This window comes from Plectropomus leopardus, chromosome 11, assembly GCF_026936395.1.
Source record: "Plectropomus leopardus strain MGB_pleo_1.0 chromosome 11, ASM2693639v1, whole genome shotgun sequence".
NCBI classification, from domain to species: domain Eukaryota; kingdom Metazoa; phylum Chordata; class Actinopteri; order Perciformes; family Serranidae; genus Plectropomus; species Plectropomus leopardus.
In genome coordinates, this window is record NC_142186.1 from 4,653,769 (window position 1) to 4,670,502 (window position 16,734).

The 16,734-nt window shown below is 38.1% G+C and overlaps 1 protein-coding gene across 9 annotated transcripts in view; it reads left to right on the plus strand.

Annotated features, from left to right (window-relative positions):
* Positions 1-593: 593 nt before the first annotated feature.
* cep162 (centrosomal protein 162) overlaps positions 594-16,734 on the plus strand; it is a 32,478-nt gene continuing 16,337 nt past the window's right edge. For 2 of the 9 annotated variants that reach the window (XM_088084976.1, XM_088084979.1), the window contains exons 1-14: positions 594-709; positions 2,011-2,112; positions 4,083-4,212; positions 7,695-7,754; positions 8,994-9,278; positions 11,095-11,238; positions 12,171-12,348; positions 13,079-13,155; positions 13,235-13,305; positions 13,707-13,737; positions 14,143-14,217; positions 15,043-15,246; positions 15,471-15,552; positions 16,264-16,537. In XM_088084976.1, the coding sequence (XP_087941102.1) occupies positions 2,053-2,112; positions 4,083-4,212; positions 7,695-7,754; positions 8,994-9,278; positions 11,095-11,238; positions 12,171-12,348; positions 13,079-13,155; positions 13,235-13,305; positions 13,707-13,737; positions 14,143-14,217; positions 15,043-15,246; positions 15,471-15,552; positions 16,264-16,537 (1,671 nt within the window). In that variant the 5' untranslated portion in view covers positions 594-709; positions 2,011-2,052. Of the gene's footprint in view, positions 710-1,307; positions 1,575-1,995; positions 2,113-4,082; positions 4,213-7,694; positions 7,755-8,993; positions 9,279-11,094; positions 11,239-12,170; positions 12,349-13,078; positions 13,156-13,234; positions 13,306-13,706; positions 13,738-14,142; positions 14,218-15,042; positions 15,247-15,470; positions 15,553-16,263; positions 16,538-16,734 lie in introns of those variants that run through there. The other 7 variants (XM_042490778.2, XM_088084983.1, XM_088084978.1 and 4 more) reach the window with 6 other exon arrangements.

Genomic DNA, 16,734 nt, shown 5'->3' on the forward strand with positions numbered 1-16,734 from the left:
TTTCTCTTTGCAAAGATTTCTTTTTATTACAGATGCTCATATTACCAAGCAATTGCAGTTCAAAAAATGTGTCAGGTTTCCATTTGTGCATTTGAAAATATTATCTTGAAAAGGAAAAGTACAAAGATATGTAACAAAAGTAAAAGAATCCACTAATTGTTTTAGCATGTACAGTATTAAGTACACATACATTAACACTTAAAAGTAAGAAAAGACCAAGACCAAAAAAGACCAAATTTAAAAAAAGAATAAAAAAGTATTGCAACCCACAGTGTCTCAGATCATTGTGTATTTACCAAAAACAAAGAAACATACTCAGCAAACCAAAGTTTGTGCTGATCCCATTGGTGGTAGTTGGTGGCAATTTTATTTATTTCAATTAAATAAATGTAGTCCACAATCAGAACAGTAATCGTGGTTGATTAAAGAAAGTAAAAGTAGCCCGTTTTATTCTGTGTGTATGTGTCTCATAGGCCTACTTGCAGACTAGCAGAGATTTACCTGCAGAGTGTCCACATACTTTTGGCCACGAAACCCGTGATTCCATTGGTTATATTTTGTCATGACGCAGTACATTCTGGCCAATCAGAATGGTTTTGTCACCCGGCAGCTGTTGCGGGAACTGGCTTACACTCAAATCAACAAACCACGGACTGGGAGGTTTCAACAAGTGTTCAGATGACAGAACTGCCGAAGTCGGGTCTTTTATGTGAGTTTTGTTGGTGCGGTACTGATACATGTACGCTACTGAAAGTGTCGTACGGACTTCGCATTCCGTGGAAAAAGTTAGCCGACTTTTCTAGCAAGCTAGCTTAGGAGATAAACTGCTTAGCCATTGTTAGCTTGTTAAGCTTTCTGAAGACACACGGAAAGCAATGCATTTTTTTCTTCAAAATAAAACTAGGGCGCTCGTTGGTCATTTTTGAGACCCCAACTGACACAATGGGGAAAACTAATGTCTGCTGTAATAGTGAAAATAAAAAATAAATTTAATGAAATGTATGAACTTCAGTGTTATGAGTTTGTTTTAATCAAAGTACTTGAAGTTGACTGTGGATTGATACATAATTCTATTGATGAAAAACAAAGAAATCGTGTATTTTTAACAGCAATCTGCCAATAAAATGTATTTAATTAGAGCCATATCTTACCTGACGTATTTACGTAAACTTGGACAAGAGAATTATGTTGATATGCCGAATTTAAATGTCGGACTTACTTGTAGGCGAGCTTGTTACGACTTTATTTTGACAGTTTTGACCGGAAGTGGTATTGTTTTGCTGTCCCCATGACGCCCTTTTGACAACGTCCCGTTCTCTCTGTAATGCATTTTGATATGTTTGTCACTTTTCGTGAACCTGGCAATGCTTATGGTGCACCATCTTTCGCTGTATTAATCCTTAGGATATTATAAAAAAAATTCGTCGTAAGATGTTTTAGCAACCAGCCATTTATTTTCGTAAAATGTGGCCTTTTTATGAATGGTTTACAGTGCTCGCTAGCATCGTACGCGCACCATTTTGATATCACAACATTGTGGGCTTCCCGTGCAACTAAACGTGTAATCAGAGCAGGTGATCCTCGGTGTTTTAAATGTTTGTTATCTAAGAAAATTATAACTTGAAAGATTACAGAACTGGCTGATACACGCTGTGAGTTATTGATATATACATGGTCATTTTAGGGGCGAAGGTATTCTTTTAACAATATTTTTGGTCGGACTGATTTTTGCAATATCAATAATGAACTTTCATGCTCATATTTAATTTGATTTACAATTGTTAAGTTTTGTGTATATTGTATTTTACTGCAAGTACTATTTTATTCATAATTTACATCAACATCTGTTCATCTGTCTCTTTGATTGCCAGTATTTTGAACATAATGATATATGTAAATACAACATTTAACCTTATTTTTGTGCTTAAAACATGTTATAACACTTGTTTCATAATTCTACACATAAAGGGTTCAATTTATTTACCTGAACTCTTTATGTCTTTATGTCAGGTGTGTGCGTTCACATCGGCTGATGGGGTGGACAGGATCACTATGTCTCACAGACTGACCAAGAAGGAGCTAGATGAACAGTTTGAGCTGTTCTTGAAGGAGGTAATGAATGTACTGGCTGCTGTGGTACTGTTTAAAGATTATTATACTGATCATTTAGGGCTGCATGAATCGCACAGTGTGGAAAGAGTGATTCATTGTAAACCTGGCTTGTAGTCCCTTTGCAGACACCTACAGTATATATATGGACATGTGTGTGCCAATATTAAGTTAAGATTTTTTTATTACATAAATTATTAATATCACAGATAAAAATAAAACTTTTGGCAGCCCACTAGAATGAGAAATTGATTGTTTTTTAGGTACAATAGATGCAGTTTGCAGCAATGAAAATAACTGAAGTGAGATGAACAGACTATAAACTTAATCTTATTGGATAATACAGAGGTTGACATAGATTGCAGTTCAAAAAAGGTAATAAAACACAATATATGTTATTGCAGTACTGAGAATATTGCAACATGTTTAAAGCCTCTGGGAACGCAAATCACCAAAAAATTTTGTAATATGTAATTTGGGGTCATATTATTAGCATAAAAATGATCAGACATTAGCCTCAATCCCAATTAGAAATATTATCGTTTTAATTTGTGCACAGGTTCCTGAAGCTGGGCTGATTTGGGTGTGGTTATCCCCGAGCCATATCACCTAATATGGATAAAGCCAATCAATTCAAAGTCAGTTGATACTAATTTAACAAGCCGAGCTGAAATCCCTCAATGTTCCTTTCAATAGGATGCGTTTGGAAACAGTCAATCTGAGTGCTGGAGCACAATCTGTCACAAACCGGAGCGTTGGTAAATTCAGAGTGCTGTTGGAATGTACCAATCGTTTATCCTGAGCAATGCACTCTGGGAGTGTCAGAGCACACTCTGTCTGGGGAGAAGGAGCAGTAAAGCATCGAAAGGAGTTAATGTGTAATGAGCTTAACCGTTTTTTAATTCATGGAGAAACAGAAAGTTCTGTGACTTTGAACAACAGCTCTCTCATTTTAGCTGAGATTGTCAGACTGGATTTAGGAACGCAGCCAGAGTCAGAGGGCTGGAACACATAGAGCTGTGCCACGCCGACTCTGCTTTGCTCCATGGCTGTTGTCGTGGAGACGAGCAAGTTGCAAAGGTGGGATCAGAGGAGGTGTCAATCAAAACGTGATCTTCCACGCCCACACAGTCTGGAGAAATGCTATGCCTCAAAATGAGCTGGTTTGATCTCTGTTTTCTAATAGTTTGGAACATCTATTTTCACTCAGATTTTTGCAGATACTTTATAAGACACTCAACTTTGATGTAATATGTGCATTCTTACTATTTCAAGCCATGTTTCCAGAGGATTTAAAATTACAACAATATTTGATTGTGACTGAAGTTTCGCCATAATCTTGTAATATGAGGCCCCCCATCTGATATGAGACTTTCCTTTACAACTTAAAATTTGGTCTTTCACTGTTTTTTTTTGTTTGTTTGTTTAAGGGATGAATGTTGAATAACTAATATATTACAGTGATTTTAGGAGGCAAGACGCACTAATTAATTAATTTGCTGAATTTGCAAGGATGTGATCTTTCCAGATTTCCTACCTGAAGACATGACCCATATAAATCATGCAAATTGTTTTTTTTCCTGTATATTTTCCTGCTTTTTTGTCAGTCACGTTGTATTTTTATCTCTCCCTGCATGTGCAGCTGTGATGTTTTTGTTTCAGACGTTTGCCATGCTGACAGTATTCTGGAAATGTTACTAGGCCCAAACTAAACAATTTGAGAGGCACAAAGAGCCTCGACTGGAATGAGTGACCCTGAATTCTCACCAGTGGCCGCTGAGTGAAAGCATGTGTCCATCTGTCCAATCCACACCAGCCCTTTTACATATTGTATCTCAGACTGATGTTTTATTTTTTTTATCTTATTTTAACGTGCCGTTAGCCTGATAGAAGAGTAAATATCTGATTCATGGTTTTATATACACAGTCTATCCTGAAGACATGTCTCTGACTTAAACCTGATGTCCTGTCAGTCTATTTCAGATGACTCACTGGATTTGGGCGCCTCTGACAAGCAGCCTGGTGGCAGCCCGAAATCAGCCCAAAAGCCAACAGTGTCGTGGTGGCAAGATGATGAACCCAGCGGTGGAGGAGCAGGGAGAGGTAATAACGGAGAGAGGATCCTCCATGATATAACACTCACCACACTGGACATGTCAGCCTTTGTTAGCCCGATGCTGTTCACAATGTGTCAGTGTTTAAGCTCTGCAGTCCAGGGACGAACTGAGAGGATTTGGGCATATGTTATAGGATTTTACAACCGCAGTTATCAGCCGGCAGTAATTAAATGGCCATAAAAGTAGTCTGCGGTGGAAAAACCAAATAGAGGTCACTGGCTCATAGGGGAGAGAGAGCAGCATAATAAATCCTCCTTTTGCTGTAGGGACATGATAAAATTGGTTTGCAGACATACAGTGAAGTCTTCTAAAGTTTATTCATAGTTTGGATATAAGAACAGGTCAGATATGTGCTGCTTAATTGACACAATCATTTAATGCTTCTCTTTATGTTGATATTTAGTACTTGTACAGTAGTTCAAGGTAAATTGTCCACTTTCCAAACTGAAATTTGGAAGTCAAGCAGCGGTGCGTTCGGTCAATTTTCATAATAAAAAACCTTGCACGGACTCAAAGGGGGACTCACACAGCGCGTGAGCAGTGTTGTTTTTTATTTCAGCACTCATGTTATCATGTTAGAGCATCCACACTGGCTGCCTGAGCAGCAGCACATCTAGAGAAACGGTGGCTCGCTGATTTTTTACGCGTGCTGTGCGCATTTGTCAGCAGAAATAGATAGTGAAAATGATGTTTTGATGATTACATTGACTCTATACCACTTTTTACTGCAGTTTAAAGGTCTCTCTCTGACACAGAGATGAGGAAATACAAAGATGGCTGTTTTACTCCAACTTCCCTGCTTCCCTTTCAAAACAAAATCCCTCTGACAGCGTCTCTGAATAGAATCCCATCATTTACTGATACAAGGCATTTTATTTTGAAACATTTACAGGACCGTTTTGTCGGCTGTGCAGGAGCTTGCACGACTTCATGCTTATAAATATGGAAATACAGGACTTATAGCTATGGGCAGCGACGCATCAGCGAGGTTGCAAAAACGCTGCATGTGTGAACTCCACAACCATGAAACACGCTGCCTCTCAATGAGGCTGCCGTCACGCACTCCTGACATGCGCTGTGTGAAACGGGCCTAACTTGTTAAAAATGGGTGACACCATCCAAATAAGTTACAGCTAAGAGTTAAGATGTAACGTTACTTTCCCCAAGCATGTGGAAATCACTCCATATTTACTGTTGGTGAATGGTAAGAAAGATGAAGAAACAGACTGAGGATGAAGCTGAAGGAAAAGTTTCTTGGATTTTCAGGCTATTTCAGGAAACGCAGTGTCATGACAAACACTACGACACTTTACATTTATCATGACACTGTCCTGTATGTTTGCTGCTGTACTTTACAGTTAGCATTGTTTGGAACTGAGGAGAGCACAAGTCTAATTTTCTGCCTTATTCACAGAGGATTGGAATAACTGTCTGCACCATTTGGTTGTTTGCTCTGAGAAATTTGTTGATAACTGTTTAGGTGCTGACAGAGGCTTTTGTTGATGCTTTTGTTGCAGCTGAAGGCATTAGTTGATTAATGTGTCGACTAATGTACTGCTTTCTATTCTTTGCTAGTCAATAGACTTCATTCGGGATGTGGTCTGTCGGTTGAACAAAACAAACCATCAGAGGACATCATTATGAGCATTAGAAAATTGTTATGCACATTTTTTCCACTATTTTCTGTTGTTTTGTAGACCAAAATAAGTAACTAAGCAGTGAAATAATCTGCAGATCAATCAGTAATGACAGGAACTGTTAGTTACAACTCCATTCACTTCAGTCAAAAACAAAAAAGTACTACAGTTTGGACTGACTGAGTAATATTTGGGTTATGGTTTTAAATAAAGCCTCTAATAGCCACTAAGGAGCCTTAGTCTTGTTATAAGTAATTCTGGCTGGTTAGAACTCTACTCATATTTTCAATCGAAACCAAAGAATATTTTATGTATCCTCTCCTCGCCACACCATTCATTAAATTAAAGAGCCTCTCTCTGTTTAACTTGGGTTCTTCTACTTTACGCTTTTGACTGATGTCTCCTTGCCTTATGCCTCTCCTCTTTATCTTATTCCAACAGGACGCACTTCACGATGGCTTTAAAATGCTGTTTGACTCTTTCATTTCTTTCTGCTTCTCTCATCACACTGTCCTGTCTGTCTGCCTCGCTGGATACGAACTTTCTCTCCTCGAACTTACCTCTTTGATGTTCACTGAGCTGGGAAGCACACACATCCAGCATGCTGGTGTGCTGAGCGTGCAGAGTTATTTGACTAAATATGTTATTTAAGGTTCAGTTAAGTCTCATTTCCACTGCATGGTATGACTTGACTCATCTGGAGCTGTTCATGTTTGGTTCTCTGTTGGCAGAAGTTGTGGACGGTGCGTGATACCTGCTGCTTTTTTTTTTTAACCTCAGTAGAGGTTAAAAGCGAGCTGCATTGATACTAGAGGGTGAAGTTAAAACACTGCAGACCACGGACTTGTTAGAATGAACTGCCACAACATGGGACATCCCACACAAACCCAAAATTGTTTTTAACAAGCCAAGCTGCCATCAGTACAGTCTGCCATTTGTTTTTTTATTTACTCAACTTATTTACTCAGAATTTTTAAAAATGGCAGCCCACAAAACCAGGTTGAAAGAGGGTAGTTATACACCCATCACATAGGTGCGAGACCATCTCAAAACAGTCTACATGAGGGAAATATAATGCTTTATTTGTATTTATTTAGACACACACACACACACACACACACAAAGTACACAGAAACGTGGGTAAAAAAGCGAGACTTTTTAATTAATTAAAGCACTAAAATAAGAGTTTTCATTAAAACCAGGAACTGAGGAAATGCTACCATAATTGAGGAAACACCAGAGGCAGGATAAAACCTATAGATAAATAGATATGATACTAATAATAAGTAAAATAAATAAATAAAGGTTTTTGAGCAAAGTTTTGTGTTGGGGTTTGTTATATTCCAAATTATAAATATGGACAGAAAGATTTTATTTTCATTGTAAATGCATATTGGTTCCAAATATCGGTTATCCGTCTCATTAACTGCTAAGAATCAGTATCGATTGGGCCCAGAAAAAACTGTATTGATTTACTGCTTTTAAAAATCCAATCCAGCCAATGTTACAGCATACTATCTGCTGTGGAAAATGAAATAAGCAGAGGTACCTGATACCAGATGTGAGTTGAGTTTAGCTTAACCTTACAGTGGATATGAGACATGTGATTCTTAACTAGTTTTTGGGAAGTGTTGCTTTATGTGAGATATTGTAATAGTTATTTATGTCGTAAGTTCCAGTCAACAAATCTCACTCACTGCTTCTATGAACATCAAATTCTCTGCAAAACGTGCAAATTTGCAGAAAATATGTGTACATTTCACAGCTCTCTGTTTGCTAACGTTTTCCTCTCTTGAAAGACTGTTCCTCTCTGTGTATCCTCTTTCTTTAGCAGAGACGGCCAAAAGCAGATTTATCAAAGCCAAAAAGTCTCAGCCTGAGAACAACAATGGTGAGAGCAAGTTGAGAAAAAGTTCTATGGACAGACAATAGAGAGCTTCAAGTTCTTTCAGAATATGTCCACATTGAGCTTATTTCATTGTTGAAACACTATGTATAAAAAAGCAACCTCTTTGCCCATTGCTCCTGACTGACCCAGATTGGCTATATGCCATCACGGTGGCAGCAGTAATCCTGCTGTTCGAAGTGAAATCAACAGTGAGACAGATTTTTTTTCAGAATTTTTTTATGTCTTCGCGCCAGTGATAGCCTTGGCTGGAGGCATTATGTTTTCGTGTTGTCTGTCCGTCAATATGTCCAGCACATGTGAACACAAAATCTCAAGAATGCCACGAGAGATTTATTTTCAGATTGGACCCAAATATTCATTTGGACTCAAGGAAGAGCTGATTAGATTTTGTTGGTCAAAGGTCAAGGTCCCTGTGACCTTGTCTGACTCAATGCAATGTCTCAAGAAAATCTTGAGGGACTTTTTCCAAATTTGGCGCCAACATTTGACTATACTCAAGGATAGGATAGGTTATTACATTTTGGTGATTAAAGGTCAAGGTCACCCTGACCTGGCATTCATCTCATTCTTGTGAAAGTGATATCTCAAGAACACCTTGAGAGAATTTCTTCAAATTTGATACAAACATTCACTAGGGCTAATTGATGAGCTAATTAAAAATTTGGTGCTCAAAGGTCAAGGTCAGTGTGAGCCTGTATCCGTCTCATTTTTGTGAACGCAATATCTAAAGTTGGACCTAAGGATGAATGAATTGATTAGAATCTGATGGTTTAATGTCAAATGTCATGGTCACAGTGACATCCTGAAACATGTTTTGAGCCATAACTCGAGATTCTTGGGTGCCCAACTTGAAATTGTGATTGAAGAGAACCTCTGTGCTGCTGCGGGAAAGATGTGAGTGAAGCATCCATGTTTTTATGGACACGGATATAAACTTAAATTTCAACTTGACCGGTGCGCCAAGGCATACAACCATGTGGCAGCATATCTAGTTTGGATATGCCCTCTGTGAAACTGATAAATATTGACTACTTTCCAATGTGCAACGCAGCATTGTAAAAGCACTGTCTATTTCAGGAGATTTAAATGAATGATAGTTATTGTGTGGAAATTAAAAAAATAAACTCTTGTGCAGTTTAGTCGCATTCAAATAGCAATTCCAAATTTGACTGGAGAGTTCACCAATATGACTTACACCGTTTTTCTTCTTGCTGTCTAAAGTTGTCAGTGCGGAGCCCCTTTATAAGCCGGTCCCCAAACCTCGCTGCAAAGTTCTCGATAAACCACCTCAGTTGGACAAGGCCCATAAAGATAGAGTCTCTGAGGTTTCCCAAACTGTGGAAAGACACCGAAGTCCTTCAGATGACTCGCACTCTGACAGTCTGAGCAGTCCAACTTGTGAAAACCAACAGTGTGTGTCAGGAGACAGAAGCCCTGATGAGACACACTCTGATGACACCTCACCAGCCAGCTCTGATAGTCATTCTGAGGGGGACAGTGAAGATGGTAACTTCAACTTAAACCCTCAAACCCTGTGGTAGTGTTGCATTAGTCCCTCAGGTGTAGAGAGATAGACATCACTAGCACCAATAGTTCTCTAAGTGTTGTCATTGTCTCTGTTAAGCTTTTAGTTGATGTTTTGTATGTTTTAAAGTAGTGGTTTCTGTCTGCCACAAAGTCTTGAAGACTAATAGTCTTGTATGTTTGCTAACTGATATGTTAGATATACTGTATCTATTACATGGGAGCTAATTGGTTCTGTCATTTTTATTTACTGCCTGCATGAGGTTTTTCTGTAACCCTGCTTGCATCAGAGCATTCATATAAACTGGTGATCCATTTAATTTCCCTTGAACTTATATTTGATTATAGATTATTCAAAGAATGGCAAGAATGGAACCTTAACATTTCATATGAACTGAACAGGTAGTGGTGACATCATGTATTTCATGTTTTTCTTTTTCAGGGAAGCATAGATAATTTTACACTTAAAACAAACTTTAATGTTAAATATGTGAGCCTCTGTAAACTGAAAAACATAAATTATATGAGTTCACTTATTGAAAAAACAGTGGAAGAATGCACTCATAGCAATAGACAGTGGGTGGCAGTATGGGTACATGAGTAGTAGCACTGTGTGTCCTGTAAGGGTCTAATATATTACCTAACATAACAAAGGGTTGCTACATCTAATGAGGGCACATTGTGACATTTTCCCCATTTAGCACGTGCTTTACCAAGGACTAAATAAAGTCTCAAGCTGGGAAGGCAGAGACAATAGTCAAGTAAGTTATGGCTGCAGTGAAGTGGGAGGAAGTGTGTCCAGAAGGGAGAAGAAAACCATCATTCTTAGATAATGTTGGAATTATTCACACTGCTTTTGGTTATATAGACCATTATCAGGCAACAAACATATTTATTATCACATTTAGTGCCCACATGCAGCTGATATTCGTTACCAATTCTATATACAATAGAAGATAAGTTTTTGGAAATCTTTGTATGGATGTGATCAGGATACAGCAGCATGAGCACACATTCAACTCTTAGGGTCTGTTTGGCATACTTTACACTAGTTTTATTCTTAGTTTTTTGATCATTTTTGCTGTGTTCATGCATATGGCTATTTTTGCAAGGTTGTGTATTTTTGTTGAATCTTTGATTTCCAGCTCAAATCTTACAATAAGTCTAAAATAAACTGTACACTAAATTGTTACATTCATACTGTTAAGTGCAAAAAATGCACCATTGACGTTCCACCTGATGTCATTTTTCCATGTTTGGCATATGTAGGAAATACATGCTATTTCCACGAGGTGCACTGTCCCAATAAAAGTTGCTGCAAATCACTGACATATCCCAGGCTGTGATTATCAAAAAATAAAAGCTACTTTGCATGTAGTATATTTTTTCACAAAAAAAATAGTGGCATCGTGCCAAAAGCCTGGCATTTCAATGGTTAAAATTCTGAAAACTGATGAGTATTTGATATTTATGATGAGGACTGATGTTTGAAAAATGAACTTAATGAAAGCAGAAAATAGCATTAATGTATGATATTTTTAAAGCTTCATTTTGAAAAGTGCATTATGTGTGCAGAGTGATATTAGTGTGTGATATTAAAACAGACTGAAGGTTAAATATTAATCAATCTCAATACAGCCACAATGAGATAAATGCTGCCTCTTTAAAGTTGTGATGCTGCGAGTATTTAGTTGATTGTGTCAGGTTTTGAATCCACTGCATAGTAGTCTTTGTGTTTACAGTTTGTTGTTGTTAAAAATAAGGGTGACTTGTGATTTTCTATGACCCTTTTCTGCAGGGCTTCTGGCATCTGGGAAGACATTCAGGAAGTCTTTGAGGAAGTCTCAGTCCATTCGGGAGGAGGATGAGGATTCAGGAGACACTGGTTTCGAGAAAGACGGTCTGGACGCAGCTGTTCTCAGTAGAGACCGCATTGAACAGGGTGAGACAGACACATGGGGCAAAACACTTTTTCAGACAATATTTGTTTACAAAATCAAAAGAACTTTAAAGCACTCTCTTTAAAATGCTCCTTATTTTCATGGTCATGTTGGATCTTAAAAACACACTCTGACGCGTTTCGGCAACTTCATCAGGGAGTCAGACAGATCTCAAGGAGCAAAAAGCCCTTTTATAATGGTCATCTACCAATAGCAATCTTACCCTGAACAGGGATGGAGATCACAAATTTTATTGAGACTCCTAAATGATCCGAGTCTTCGTAGATACCACTGTTGAGACTTTTCTATTATTTGGTGGAAAGATGAGGCAACATGTTTTTTAAGTTTTAATATTTTGATTTAAATATTTATTTTGAAAAATGTTGCCATTAGTAGTTTTTTAATTATGTATTGTAAGATTATTAGAGGTCATGAAAGGACGTTAAACTAATTCCATCTCTACTATCATTTCATATTACCAGGAAAACAAATTTCTCACCCAAAAAACTGTGTTGTTCAAGTTTCTTGCCAAAAACGAAATTTTATTTTTCTTGATGTTACATTTGAACACATCATGAAGACATTTTATTTACCTTTGCCTAATAGTAATTTTACTGAACAGACATTGAACACACCGCATTGAAACCTTATGCAACCTTGTTTATTTATTTATTTGTTTGTGAATTTTGATAGGCATTGGTGCTAGTTGTTTGTTTTTGTTGAGTTTGTTAGGTATTCCAGATAGCAAGTCAGTTGAAATATTCAGCATTTAACTCCCTCTATTTGGAGTTCCACCTCCTGTCTGAACAAGCTATAAACCAAATATGGGATGTAAAACCTTCTACTCCTTTGTCTTAACACATATTTTTGTTTTTCAGTTGAGAATTATCACAGTTGTCTTTTCTTTGTGTGCTCTCTTTATATGTGTGTGCAGACTCAACAATGGCACCAGCTGAGAACCTGACCAGTATTGGCTTGGACACCATAGAGGAAGAAGAGGAGAAAGCCAGGTTCTTTGCCCAACTCGAGGCTGGGGCTTTATCAACCATAGATTACGCCAAGCTGAACAGAGAGCTGGACTCTACAAGTTCTACCATCGGCACAAACCTCAGGTTTGTTATCTGTCATGCTGTACTGTTACAGCCACTAAGCACTAAAATATAGAAGCAGTCTGAACACATCAGTTATCAGCATGTTCCACAACACTCGATGGGCCTCATCCACTAACCATTCTTTAGGAGAAATTTCTCCTCAAAGCTCACTTAGGCACTTTTTATGAAGATTCTGACGTTCACCGGTGTTTTGTTATTTGGGAATTGTTCTTAGGTAAGAACAGAATCTACGCACACTGAAGAGCACTCTTACGCACATTTAAGTCCTCACATGTTTGAGCAAAATAAGCAGTTATTGTGTTTTCTTCCGTTCTACATTAGTATAACATTCAATTATTTAATTTAGAGTAATAATTTTGCAATATTATAATAATGAAGGCGCCGACTCTGGGCCAGGGTCTGTGTGCAGATGTTCAGCTGATGGCACACATAATAATACTGTCTGATGATGGTCCTGATGTGCTGGTCCAGCTCAGACTGTTCTTTGCCTGCTGTCCCCTCCAGTGCTCTGCATCTTTTGTCTGAATTTTGCAGTTTTTTATTTTTATTTATTTTATTTAATTTTTTGTGTCAGATTTCAAATCAAACCACTTCCTTTTAACCCCATCCATACTGCGCCCTTCTCCAGATACAGCAGTCACAGGGCGTGTGATTGCATCCCATGCTGCTCTGCCCTTGAAGGTGAAGGTTGTAACTGTTTAGTAATGAGCATGAATATTTCTCCCTGCAGGAAAGCTGAGGAGGCAGTGCAGCAGAGTGATGATCAAAGGATGGCCAGAGTCGCAGAGACTGTCCGAGAGTCTCCAAGTAAGAGCCATAAAACTCTTTCTCTCTTTGGTTTACCTCTGCGTTTCTGTGCGTCTCAGTCAGGTCTTTTCTCTCTCAGCCTTTACAGAGTCTCCACATTACAGTGAGGATTTTGAAGAAGAAGAAAATGGTAAAGAGCCACTGGAAGAGGTTTGTTGTTGAAATCTATAATAATTAAACTCAGAGTGTTCCTTGATAAGCAAGGATAAACCAAATAAAGCAAAACAATTTCAACTCAAGGTCCACTGTTTTTTTAGAGCTTTCAACTAAATCTAATGACAGGCTCATTGTCATCAAGTGACTGAAGTATGGAACTGCAGTCATGTGACCGATGGCCATATATGTGGCAGAACCCCTTTATTATCACATGTGCACACTAGTTCTTATACTTGCATGGATCTTGTGCAAACAGGATCATTTGTGTGCATAAGTATTTACAACTTATGATGACATCACTAAAGCTCCCTGCTGTTATCGTTTATTCTGAAATAATCCAAAGTGATATTTTGCTTCATGATATTATGAAGTTCATGATATTATCTATTTTTCAGAAGTCCAAAATGTCTCCAATTCTTGCCAAAGGTAAGAGAAAATGCATATTTCACTGAGATCATGGGTGGTTGTTTGGAAGAATGAAATATTTCAGATATAAAAGAGGATATGAGATGGAGTTTGACAGACTCAGAAGTTTGAGACAAACAAGCCCTACAGAGATCTTATACTATTAAATAATATATCACTACAGAGAAAACAATTTTAATGCTAATGATGACCTCACCACCAACAATGTTTATGTGTGTGCAACCTTATTCAAATGTCACATTAGTTTTAGTTCAGATGATGGACTGCTTACTGCATCAGCAAATGGTACAGTACTGGCAGTTCTCTACTGGTAGACTTTTCTGAAGGAGTTAATAATGACATATAGCTAACTATATGGCGGAATATTTGTTAAACGTGGTCAGTCTAACTTAAATTATTTCTCAGTTTCTCTCCATGATTCTCTGGATGACACCGGAGGGGAAGACAGAAGAAAGGACACAGCAGGGTCTCTGGACAAAGGTAACACAAACACAGAAGTCCCTTTCCCACTGCACAAAAACCCCACTAAGACCCGCTAACTTCTGGCTTTTTAATACAGTGAGAAAGGTTACAGTCGGCATTCACACCCAGGTCAAATGACTCTGCCATAGTCACCATTTTTTATTCGCTCCGGCCCCAATCAGCTTATGGAATATAAAATACAACACCCATTTGAATGTGCTAATTTTAGCTAGAATTCTCAATCTCAGCCCAAGCCTGATAGGTACCAGAGAGTCCAATGGGTTTGGCTGTGTTTGCGCTGAAAATATGTGCTAATCAGCCAGGTTGGGTGGTGGGAAAAAAAAAAGTAAACGATAAATAAAATAAATAGAAAATAGAAAAAGTAAGCACTCTCCCCTTAATTTTTATTTAATTGCTATTTATTTAAAATGTAAATCCATCATATGTAACCCATCTTGCATTTTGTTTTTCTTAAAGCATATTTGCTGTTACAAATTAGTGGTATAATGTAACTTAAAAAACTAAAAGCTTTAAAAAAGAGGCTTTAGTCTTGCTTCCCGAGTTAGAGTATTAATTTTTTTATACACAAGGGGCTTTCCACAGATGTGTCAGTCTCGCTTAGGCCTTCATCAGAATGCTGGCTACAATTTTGCGTTTTTTTCCGCAAACGTCGAACTATTATTTTGGCCGTATTTGATTTCTGTCAATAAATCATGGAGGTTTCAATTTTTCACTGTCACGCAAATCCAAGAAGGACTTCATTGCTGTTTCCCCACAAGTTCATTTAAATTTCATCCTGCAATATTTTTGACTTATAGTATACTCAATTTGTTTTGTGTCGAGGCCAATCATATGTGCAGAGTGGCGGCTCAGAGATGGAGGCTCTCCATGAGGCCTACAGACAGATCCATGTTGTGGAAGAGTCAGATGACCGTAATAACCGTTCTTCATCTGTGGAAGGGAGGGGGAGGGTCAACAGAGCTGTGTCTCCATCCTCTCCTCAGCATGCCAGACAGTCTCTTCAGCCTGCTTCTACCAATGAGTCAGGTCAGGCAGCAACACACTGTAAACTGCTTTTTTTGGGAATGATGGACTAACTCTGTTTGCTCATATAATTCAGTGGTCTAACAGGGGGAATAATACTCTGGTAAATGTATTAGTGATACATTCAGGCAGGCCTTTCACCTCCTAAAGTCACTAGTCACTTGTAAATGCTGTGTGCTTATTACAGGACTGAAACATGTGGAATAATTATTTTTTTGTGTATTTAGAGCTACCCACTGCTGAAGAGTTGATGAAACCCATCAGGCCAGAGACGGACCACATCAGAGGCTTCAGCCTCCAGCCTGTCAGGTTAGAGACTCTATTTAAATGATCTACAGCGCATTGCCAAAATGCATGGTGCAAGTGCATTTAGGGCACGTAGTAGTTAAATGGCACATAATCTGGGTGCAAAGCAAAGCACAAGGAGCAATGGGGTTGTATTTAGTCCCTTAATTAATCACTGATGTGTATTAAAACAAATTCAACCAATCAGAGTCTGGCACAATGCTATTTAAATGGTGGATTCAGCAAGTTAGAGAAATGTTTTTTTTTCTGCCGAGAGTAATGCAGTTAAAACAGTGATCTCACTGCAGCAAATGGAGACATTGAAGCAGCAAAACTAAAATCTGTAGTCATAACAGAGGACAGAGGAAACAGAACTAAACTTTGAGCTTCTACAATAATCAATGAAGTTACATTTCTACTTGTGTGTAAATGCAAACAGCATCTGTCTCATTGTAGAAAATCAGAAAGAAGCTCTGTGGTGTTCACATTTTAGAAAATATATTAAATATTTTCCTTATTTATGATGGACTATTTCACCTCCACTTAATCCATCCCTGCATCCCTGTCTGTGTAACAGCCAGAGCAGGCACATTTTGTGTGCAATGTCAGCCAGTATCAAATACATTTGAGCTTTCCTTTAATCTCCAAACCTGGAATTAGTTCACAGCAATCAAAACATTACAACATTTTTTATTAAATTTAATGTGGTTTTCCCTTTACATTTTCACATTGCAGTGCTGCTGGACTTAACCAAGAAAAATCATCCCGCTTTATGCAATCGACTTTCCCAGATGTGACTCCTCCAGAGTCTCCACTGCAGCAACCAGAAAAGGCTGAACCCACTGCAGGGACAAAGAAAGCCAGGGGATTGTCCAATCACCCGTCCAGCTCCTCAGACGCCCTCAACCTGACATGGAGCATCAGACAGGAAGTAGAGAGGCTGATGCAGGATCAAAACAAACATTCTTCTTACACATCCTCTCAGGCTGGCAAAGTAAAGAAACATCAGGTGAGGAAAACTTTAAGCTAAGCTGTTGTGTGGGGCTGGGCAATATATCCTTATCATATTGAAACATACACCTGCATATTCTGTATTGGTAAATATATTTAAAAAAGACTAATTTTAGAATTGATTTAACAGCTACCCCAGAAACAACTTTTTAGGCAAGTTTACAGATTATATTTTTAAAAAGTAATTTTGTTTAT